The 11,046-nt window shown below is 42.1% G+C and overlaps 1 protein-coding gene across 1 annotated transcript in view; it reads right to left on the bottom strand.

Annotated features, from left to right (window-relative positions):
• Positions 1-11,046, bottom strand: part of RYR3 (ryanodine receptor 3) — a 366,192-nt gene that overhangs the window by 33,916 nt on the left and 321,230 nt on the right. Inside the window, exons 81-83 of the mRNA XM_015409322.1 lie at positions 10,547-10,744; positions 9,722-9,852; positions 3,996-4,029 (exon numbers count right to left, since the gene is read on the bottom strand). Of these exons, the coding sequence (XP_015264808.1) occupies positions 3,996-4,029; positions 9,722-9,852; positions 10,547-10,744 (363 nt within the window). The remainder of the gene's footprint in view (positions 1-3,995; positions 4,030-9,721; positions 9,853-10,546; positions 10,745-11,046) is intronic.

Genomic DNA, 11,046 nt, shown 5'->3' with positions numbered 1-11,046 from the left:
AAAAGGCAAATTCCAGAAAAAAGTACTTTCCTTACATTAATACTTTATTCTACTTTGCATTAGCTACATGTTGCTTGATTTGTGAGCAGAATTTGCTGTAATGTACATAAATTTCTAAGGCTTTTAAGAAACCTTAGTTCTCTTTCAATAAATAGGTGTTTTTTCCCCTGATGTAGTTACCCCATCATCTGTAAATTGTTATTTATTCTTAGTGGCTTTTTTATCCATCACTACATTGCATAATGTGGACTATAAAATTATTCTCTTTAGAATTAATTCAGTTTATACATTTGCTATGGCTCCCAGCATGTCTGAGGGAAAATAAAGAAGCTCTTTTCTGCAACATACTCATTAACCTTTCAAAACATTAATTTTACTACACTTGAGTCCAGATTTTACTTCTACCACATATTCTTTACACAGTGGAAATTTTTGAAAGGAAATGTTACGACAAAGATGGCATCAAAACTGTACTATACATTTCAATTCTTTTTCCCTTTCAGTCTCTTTCTCTCCCACATATTTTATATAATTTTTAATTTGTTAAAAAGCATTATATCCAAATTCCCAGTACAGTCCATCTGATAGCACTTCTGGAGGTAGAGAAATACACCAGTAATAAAAACAGCAGCAGAACAAATAGCAGCAGAAAATTGCCAATTCCAATAACCTTTATTGGCATATAATAACGCTATGAAAGGAATAGCAGTACAAATCAACCCATATGTCAACAAAGGAAAACAGTCAGGGTACAGCAGTTTGTATCATTGTATATAATGAAGATAATAGGACAGAATGATAAAAATTTGGAACAGTAATCTCAAATATCACAGTAATTAAAACAGTTACAATAAGAAGTTTAGCTATGCAAAGAGGATAGACACACCTTATGTCTCTCACTCACTCTCCATCTATTCTTTCCTGGCAGAAAATTTAACAGTAATGAGTGCAAGGATCCTGCATTACATACTAAATTCTGTGAGTTCCATGAAAAGATCTCCCACAAAATGAGACATATAGAGACCCAATTCTGACTGGTACCACAGTGTGTGTGTGTGTGGGGGGGGGTTAAGTCTCTTCCACATGCCATTTTTGTGACTTGAGATGATTCCAAGGAGATGTTATTTGCCCCACTGGGGAATGCCTGGGTCAAACAGCAGCTCTCTTATACAATTTCAGGTGAGGAAACTGCTGTGTGCTTAACCCCCTTCTCCCTCCCTTCCACAATAATCCCAATCAGAGTTGGGCTCCCACTCTGATGGCACCTGGGTTTTGGCCACTGTGTGACAGAGTGTGTTGGACTCTATGGGCCATTGGCCTGATCCAATATGGCTTCTCTTATGTTCTTAACTTTCACAGTAGCAAATCAACCAGTGGCTGCTGCTGGATCTAGCCCTGATGAGTCCTCCCTCCTGGAAAGGTAGAAGTGGAGCAGAGGATGGTCTGCAAGGTCAAAACCACCTAGTAAAGGGTGTTGTCCCCTCTCTGCTGCCTTTAATCTACAGAAACCAAGGCTTGAAAGCTGGCAATACTGTTGTAGTTGCCTAGCAACAGCCACTGAAAACATTTGCTTCTTAAAAGTACAGGACCACTTTTATGATTTTGGTTTTTTTAAAATATACATTTCAGAATTTTCTGCAAACTTAGGGCTCTTCTTGGGTTTGCTGAAAAATCTGTCTTATATGTCCATGGCTCACATCTTTGAATTTAAGTATCCTCAGATGAGGCCATGTTCAGAATTAGATATTTTGATGGTTTATTTACTTAGATCCTAAATATATGTTACAAATACACATGTAACTGCCACTGACCCACAAGTCCAGCTATATCTCCCCAAATATTATAGCTGGAAAAATGCATGTGAAATCAGTGTGTCAGTGTATATTCCCTCTCCACCTAATCAATGAAACACAGCAGGGAAATGCTAACAAAATGATATTATGTCATTTTTTTCAAATACATGTTACAAGGAGACATCTGGAGAGAGGTGGGCTGGCACTATCCATGTGACTCCCACAGCATGCAGTTTAGGCATCATAAAACTGTATGAAGTTTTATGAAGGGAGAAAAATATGAAATGCTATATATTCATTCATAATACACCTCCCTAAACAATGTTCCATGTTCATAGGTTTGTCTGAAGGTATGTCTGCACATCTCTTCAAAACTGCTTTACTGCCCATATAGCAACAATACCAATGAAAGCTCACAGGGAAAGGCTATGTTTGGAGAATGAGTCACTATATTGGTTAGAAAAGTCCCCAGTTCAGTGGAAAAATCACAGCTAGCTTGTAAAACATTGTAAGACTCACTACATTTGTGACAGAAGCAATCAGGACAATAGTTCCCTTTTCTGCTACTATAAATGTCTAGCTGAAATTAGGAAACAGGGCTCTGCATTTAATGCTTCTTATTTAAAAGACTGCATAGCAACCAAATTACCAGTCAGTTACCCATTTGTCTGGGACCTAAGTACAATTCTGCAGCACTGATATTATTTAGAGGAGAACATGTATCCCGAAAGCATATCTAATACAATTTTTAATTTATACCTGATATAATTTATTAGGTGGCACATGGCAGTCAGAAGCATGACACCCATGTTACAGCTCTTAACATTTGTTGATCCCTATATGTACAGCAACTGTCGATCAGACAATGATTTGCCATTAATTTATTCATTTTTTATTTAGTAAATTCCTGTACTTTCTATTTAAAATGCCCTATTCTATTTAAAATGTGGTTTACAAATCTCTCCTTATATATAATTGAATAGTGGGTGCCAAAGTTCTAATTCTAAAATGCACTCCCTTAGTGTATGGCTGATGGCACTGCTCCTCAGCATATATCGCCACCAATCAGAAGGCAAAGCCCGGGTCCCGCCCACACCACAACTGCTGCGACAACCTGGTCTTTTGCATATGGAAGCTGATTGGACTTCAGTCCATTCCACACCTCAAACTCCCCCCCCCCCGCAAGGCAGTTGGAATTTTCAGTTGCATAACATACCTCATAGGGGAGAGGAGAATGGGTAACAATGGTTACCACTCTCCAGGTGAGGGCTACAGATAACTCAAACATACAAATGCTCTTCAAGCAGCAGAGATCAGTCCCTCTGGAGAAAACAGTGGACTGTCATTAAACCCTGCTGAGGTCGCCACAGGAAACTGACACTGTTTGCCCAAAGCCAGAGCACTCTCCCAGAGCCTCTTTCTAGATCCCGTTGTATTTATTTCCGCAACGGGCATTATTTCTAGTTAATATATAAAATACAACAGACAATTAAAAACAATGTATTAAATATACCCTGGGTATTCCTCAAAGGTGTTGTAGAACAAGTAAGTTTTTATATGATGAGAGAAGGCTTCAAATGCTGTTGTCTACTTCATGGGAGAGGGAACTCTACTGCTTAGGGTGACAACCTCTCCCAAACAGGTGATTATTTAAATCTGTGGGTTCCTTCATCCAGGCTTCCCTTCAGATATTTTCAGAAACAAGACAGGTTCATGTGGTAGAAGTAGTTCTTTAAGTACTCTGGACCCAAGATATACACTTCAAAATCAGTACTTTGAAATAGGCTCAAAAACAAAGAGAGAGCTAATGCAACTAATACAGCACATTTGTTTGTGGACGCCAGTCAACATTATAGTTGTCACACTTTTCACCAGTTTTTGAATAGTTTTCAAAGGCAACCCATGTAGACCATATTACATTAATCTAAACTGGATGTTACAAAGGGGTATACCGTGTTTCCCCCAAAATAAGACACTGTCTTATATTTATTTTTTCTCAAGAAGACACACTAGGGCTTATACCACAAATGCATAGAAATCCTGCTAGGGCTTATTTTGGGGGTAGGTCTTATTTTCGGGGAAACAGGGTATGTGTTACTCAAATCGGTCTACATCAGGGCCCTAACACGCATAACTATCCCCTTGTTAGCATGGAGCAAACACTTGTATTTTCAGGACTTTAATATACTTGGGATCTTAAACCTCTGTATAACAAGGTTCAAATTCAAAGCCACGCCTGGAAAAATGATGGGAAAATGATTCTTAAATTAACAGGGTTTTTATTTCATTAAAAGAGACCAAATTAATCTATGTAAGGAGAAAAAGTGGCAATGAAAATTACAATAAGGAAAAGGCAATGTGGTAAATGACACACAAAAACCTTACCCTAGGAAAACCATTCCAAACCAGCTACCAAAACTGGGGCTGGGGGGTAACTCTTTATATCATTTTGCCAAGATTTAGGAGGAGATGGGGTGTTGGCATTGGAATGTGGAAATAATATAAATGAGATCTTTCAAAAATGATTTGGGAAGGGCAGAAAACTTTTTGTCCGGTCATTGAGATAGCTGGGAAATTGCTGGAATTGGCCCATTGCTTATTGTTTTAGAGATCTGGGCTGTTAGGATAAAATTATCCAGGAAGAAGCTCAGAGGTCCTTGGGGGAAAATGGCTGTCAATTCCCTCACTGACAGATGACTTGCCCTGTATTCCATGTTAGCTGGACTCATTGCCTTTTGATATCAGTTTAATTCATGCTCCTTCTATCAACCCTAGTCCCACACTGAGGTGTACATGTGTACAGTAAAAGATGGAAAAAGCCTTGCCAAAAATGCGGTTCCCCAGGAGGTGAGGGCCTTGTCAATCATCAGGATCTATGTATGTCAGTGACCAAGTAAAATATCTCCAGGAATGGATGCAGCTTGCAAAACAGCCTGAACTGATCAAAATCATTCCTACACTATCATCTTCATCATAATCAAATATTCTAATTCTCAGCCCAGCCACATCTGAGGATACTTAAATCCAGAGACTGGAGCCATAAATGGAGAAGACAGATCTTTCTACAAACCTGAAAAACACCACAGGATTGCAGAAAAATCTGAAATCTAAATAAACAAATAAATAAAAATCATGGATTAAACCCCTCCAAAATAATAGAAGTAGCACCTGTAGCTTTAAGAAACAAATGCCCTTAGAGAGCCAGTTTGGTGTAGTGGTTAAGTGTGCGGACTCTAATCTGGGAGAACCGGGTTTGATTCCCCACTCCTCCACTTGCAACTGCTGCTGGATGACCTTGGGCAAGGCATAGTTCTGACAAGAGCTGTCCGTGAAAGGGCAGTTCTTGAGAGAGTTCTCTCAGCCACACCTATCTCACAGGGTGTCTGTTGTGAGGTGGGGAAGGGAAAGGAGTTTGTAAGCTGCTCTGAGACTCTGAGTGAATGGCGGGGTATACATCCAATCTCTTCTTCTTCACCCAAAGAGTGATTAACACATGGAATTCACTGCCACAGGAAGTGGTGACGGCTACAAGCATGGACGGCTTCAAAAAGGAATTAGATAAGCATATGGAGCAGAGGTCCATCAGTGGCTATTAGCCACAAGATATAGATAGGGGCTCTGGGGCAAGTGATGCTCTGTCCTCTTGGTGCTGGGGGGGGGTCAACAGTGGGAGGGCTTCTAATGTCCTGGCCCCACGGTGGACCTCCTGATGGCACTGGTATTTCTGGCCACTGTGTGACACAGAGTGTTGGACTGGATGGGCCTTTGGCCTGATCCAACATTGGCGTCTTCTTATGTTCTTCTTCTTCTTCTTGACTATTGCTAGAAAACAACAACAGCATTGTCATCCTTCAAGCCTTGGCTTCTGTCAGTAAAAGGCAAGTGGAGGGGACAGGGCCCGTCCAAGGATGTTTTGGTCTTTGAGGGAGGACTCATTGTGACCAGGCCTTAGAGCAACTACTGGGCAAATTGCTACTGGCTGGCTGCTTGCTACTGTACAATAGCAGCCAGCCTATTAAAGCCAATATGGTATAGCACTTATACCTTCAAATAAGGGTCTAGGAGACCCAAGTACAAATCACCAGTCTGCCATAGAAATTCACTGGGTGATCTTGGACATACTTTCAGTATAATTTACCTCACAGGAACAAAGTTTTATTTATTTAATTTATTTATTTTTGACATTTTTACCCTGCCTTCCCCGCAAGTGGGCTCAGGGCAGCTTACAAGGGGCGGAGCCCACATAAAACATAGTAAAAGCAATAAAACCTTAAATAACACAGATAAAAATAATGTGCTCCATGAAGACAAGATGGTCCCCAAATAAATCTCTTGATGGTAACAGTTAAGGATGTGCAAAAAAAAAAAAAAAATTCAGCCCATTCAAATTCGGCCGAATCGGGGAGAATCAATTTTGGCTGGCAGTAAGACTCCCGCATGTCAGTTTCATCAGTATGAGCAGATTTGGGAGTCTTTCGGCTAGCCAAATGTCAATTTCAGCCCCATTATGTCCTATGGGCCATTGAAGTCAATGGTGAAAACATATATTCTGGGGGCTGGAGAAGAAAGGGCTTGAGGGAGAGACTCCAAACTCACAGGGTAGCTGCTGGAGCCTCTCCCCAAGAAACTAACCAAGTTTCAAGAGCATTGGACCAGGGGGTCCAATTCTACGGGCCCTCAAACAGGTTGCCCCTATCCCCTCCATTGTTCTCTATGATGGGAAAAAAGTTATCCTGTAGTTGGTCCCAAGTAAGTCCGGTGGTACCTGTGCCATGTGGTGTTATAAGCGGTCTTCCTGGGGCCGTCCCTAGCCCCGTTTGTTATCCACAGCGTTGGTGGTGGTGGCAGTGGCAGCCCCTATGCAAAAGCCTGGCGGAAGAACTCCGTCTTGCAGGTCCTGCAGAACTGCATAAGGTCCTGCAGGGCCCTGATCTCCTCCAGGAGCTCATTCCACCAGGTAGGGGCCACCACGGAAAAGGATCTGGCCCTGGTTGCGGTGAGACTTGTGTTCCGGGGGCCTGGAATCACCAGGCGATGTTGTGTCCCCGACCGAAGTGCTCTTGGGGGTATATATGGGGAAAGGTGGTCTCTCAGGTAGGTCGGACCCTGGCCATGTAGGGCTTTAAAGGCAAGCACCAGCACTTTGAAACGGATTCGGTATGCTTTTGAGTTCAGTGGCACCTTTAGGACCAACAAAGTTTAATTCTGGCTATAAACTTACCCAGAATTAAACTTTATTGGTCTTAAAGGTGCCACAGGACTCAAACTTTGTTCTATTACTTCAGACCAACACAGCTACCCACCTGAATCTATTACCTCACAGGGTTGCTGTGAACATATAAAAAAGAGGAGAATGATGTAAGCTGCTTTGGTTCCATGGCAAAAGGCCGGGTATATATGAAGTAAATTAATAATAAATAGATGAAGATGGGAGACAGATAAATGGTAAATTGGTGAATAGCTGAAAAGCATAGAATGAGGCAGGGAGATGGTACAGAGATATGGAGATTACCAGGAGGAAAGAAATAGAAAATAGTGAGGAGAGGGGAATACAGGGAAAGTGATGTACCCCCGTAAGTCCTTGCTTTTTCCTTACCATGCAAGTCAGCCTGGTCCAGCAGCCAGCACCACACAACTGGGCCACAGTTTTCCTAGGTAGAGGCTGCTGGGAGGGGGACTGAAGATGGGTGATAAAGGTAGGTTGGGTGTTGGTTGGGAAGAAGAAAAGGAAGCAGGAAAAGGGAAGAGGCTTATGGGAGCTTTTAGGAAAGGGACAGAGAAAATAGTGCAGGAGAGGAAAATGAGATACCCCCTGCAAATCCTTGTGGGTTCCCCGCTTGTTTCACTCTAATTCCCTGGGTGATCTCTCTCAGTAGTTTTGTGTCAATGTTCTTGTGGTACTCCACAGGCCAAAGGGCACAGCAAAAATCCCCCCCATAACACCTTCTGCAGTGCATCTCCAGGAGGGACGACAGAAAAGTTCCTTATAGGGTCATCACTGTGAGGCCGTCCAAAGGATACCAGGTTGATTACAGTGAACACTATCTAGGGGTTCAGGAGAACCAGCAGGCACACAGTCGCCCTGTTGACTGATGAGTAGATCATCTATCAGGGTGAGTAAGGTGGTTTCTGTGCCATACCAAGGACTGAACCCAGATTGAAAGGCCTGATTCATTTTTATATATTCCATGATATTCTAAGTACAAATTAAAATAATAAAACAACAATATAAAAATATATGAATGCCCACAATCTAAAAGACAATGTAAAAGTATTCAAATAAAACCAGCATATAAAATCAGGAAGCAATAAAAAAACACTTTCCAAATGCATCAAAAACATTTACTTAAAAAGTACAATAAAATAGCAGAGAGGGCAGTAAAAATGTATAGCCAAAGAAAAGAAACAACAAAAGGGCAAGGCAATAAAATTACAAAATTGGGCTTCGCTCCTTTCAAAGGCCCTCTGGAGAGAACAGTCTTAAAGGAAATCCCAGAAGGTCAACAGTGAGGCTTCCCAGAGCAGGCAGCTAAGAACTTTGAATCAGGCCTGGAAATAAATTGGTAGCCAGCAAAACTTGCTGTAAAACTGGCAAAATATGATCCTCACAGCAAATGTAGAGCAAATCCTCAACATGGTCAAATCTGTGATACTTAAATCCAAAGACTGGAGCCATAAACAGACAATGCAGATATTTCTACAAACCCGAAAAAGCCCCATATGTGCAGAAAAATCTGAAATATAAACTATGTAACTTGCATGCCTCACCCAGTATTAGCTGCTTGTTACTGTTCAACAGCAGCCACCCACACACACACAAAACCCCCAATGATACGAGGAGGGTCAGCTGAAGACAAGGGGGAAACATAAAGGTAGATTGGTTAGTGGGTGGGTGTCAGTGCCCTCTTGGGGGGGGGGTGCACTTTCTCCCTAGTCTTCTGTTGCACCCTTCATGCTGAGTCTCTTCAGGCCTCAGAAATGGAGTGGGGAGGACAATGGCTGTGACTTCACATGTCCTTCCCTTCCTTCCCCAAGTAGCACTCAGTGCTTCTGACAGACAGTGTGCTACCCTCTTTCGTCCCTGGCCTGACTGTGGAGCCTTCCTTTTATTCCCACTCCGTCTCTTGGGACTAATCCTGCAACCCCTTCCATTATCCCACTTTCCCCTACACCTGGCTCTAGCCCTGCCAATCCAGTTCCCGTTCTGGCTGACTGCCCAGGATTGTTTAGTTTGATCTAGCTGGATTGTCAGCTGCTCAGCGCCAGATGATCAGGTCATCACCTGGGGCTGGAAGGCAGATTCACTTGTCTGTTGCTGTCATGCTTCGACAGGGGAGACGGTGCCATTGAATCCTGGGCCAGGTCCTTCAGTCCCACCATGTCTCATCCTCCCTCCTGCAGCCTTGGGCTAGGTAAGTCGATTAGCTCCAGGGCTTCAGTGTGGGAGGTTGAGTTCAGCTGTGAGCCTGTGACTGGGCAGTAGGAAGGAGAAAAGGAAGCGAGAAAAAGGGGAGAGGCTATGGGAGATTAAAAGGAAAGGGTAAGAAGAAGAAATAGTGGGGAAGAGGAAAATGAAATGCCCCCCATAATTCCTTGTGGGTCTGCTACTTGCATTATATATTTATGGGGTGATCAAGAAAGTTACCAAAACATTACTTTACATAGGTCATGCCAACTTCCAAGTAGAACTGGGGAGTCTGGGAATTAAAACTGATCTCCAGGATCCAGAGATCAGTTCCCCTGGAGAAAATAGCTGCTCTGAAGGACAAACTGTAACCTGCTAAGGACCATACCCAGTCCAAACCCTGCCCTACTCAGGCTCCACCCCCAAATCTCCAGAAATTTCTGAACCTGAAGTTAGCAGCCCTATGCAAGAGAGTTTTGCAAAGTTACACTGTGAAATTTCAGGTCAGAATGTGTCAACTTACGGAGTATTTATGACTAGGCGATCCCACTGTCCTTTAATATCATCTTCAGAGGGTTGTTCAGTAATATACAGGCCATCAAATTCCAGTTTTCTTGCAATGTCCTTTTCCCGCTTGAATACAACTAAAGGAACCTTTTAGGGGGGGGAAATAAAGACTTCTAATTACTTCAAAACTCTGAAGGAAACAAAATATTCTCAAATTTCTAGAAAATAACTTTCAAAATATAATTGTACACTACTTGCTGAACCTCAAAAGTGGAAACCTCTAAGAATGGTTACAGATCAATGAATAGCACTTGCAAAGTCCTCTTTTGGAAGTAATGCTAAAGGTGCAAATGGCCATGTGTGAGGCAGATATCAAGGTTCTGATTATATAACTGCTTGATTTAAAGAATTGTAATATGCAAAGCATCATCTTAAATAATGGGAGAACTCTTTGCTTAGAATAAATGCATGAGCTGAATCAAACCAGGTCATGAACAGACATTTCACCTCTATAGCTTGATAAAATCCCCTATTACAAAGGTTATATAAACTGGTGAAGTGTGTGGGATTTTATGCCTCTCTACACCACGCAATGAATGCTGAATTTTAACTGGATCCTACATACATAGAGGGCCATGAAAGCAGACTGAACACCAACAAAGGGGTATGCTTCCCTTGGCACTGGGTGGAGGAATGAGCACTAGCCTAGCTCCACATCTTTCCTCATGGATATCAGAGCTTACAAGGTATTCTGCCATTTATTACAGTGACAGTAAGTATAGTGCTACAGGTAAGAGACCTTTTTATTAGGGTAATTGGGGTTGAAAATTATTTGACTAACCTTCAAGCAGTAGTACCCAACAACACATACAAAGGAAATGATTGTATGAACAACAGCCAGAGCCCTTAGCGTTGGTGCCATATAGCCTGTACTCTCTTGTAAAACAAAGAAAACCACACCCTCTTCATCCTCATCCTCATCCAAAGAATGCCATAGGTCAGAATCTTCTTCTGTTTCCTCAAACGGCTCTTCAGTCACCTTTAATTAACAAACACACACATCATCAATACAGCTAATTCTCAATGTGGCTATATCTGTGGATACTTAAATCCAGACATTGGAGCCATGGACAGACAGGACAGATCTTTCTACAAACCTGAGAAATGTCCCAGGTCTGCAGAAAAATTTGAAATCTAAAACAAGCAAAAAACACCAGCCATTCCACAAAAGCCAGTGTCATCATGCAGTGTTTGGAATTTCAAACTAGGATCTGGAAGACCCAGGTCTGAATCTCCATACAACTGAGCCCATCGGCCAGCAACCTGCAGCTGGGTTCAGCA

Source organism: Gekko japonicus, unplaced genomic scaffold (assembly GCF_001447785.1).
Source record: "Gekko japonicus isolate JY-2015 unplaced genomic scaffold, Gekko_japonicus_V1.1 scaffold613, whole genome shotgun sequence".
NCBI lineage: Eukaryota > Metazoa > Chordata > Lepidosauria > Squamata > Gekkonidae > Gekko > Gekko japonicus.
The sequence above is the reverse complement of the archived record's forward strand: the minus strand, read 5'-3'. Positions and strand labels throughout refer to the sequence as shown.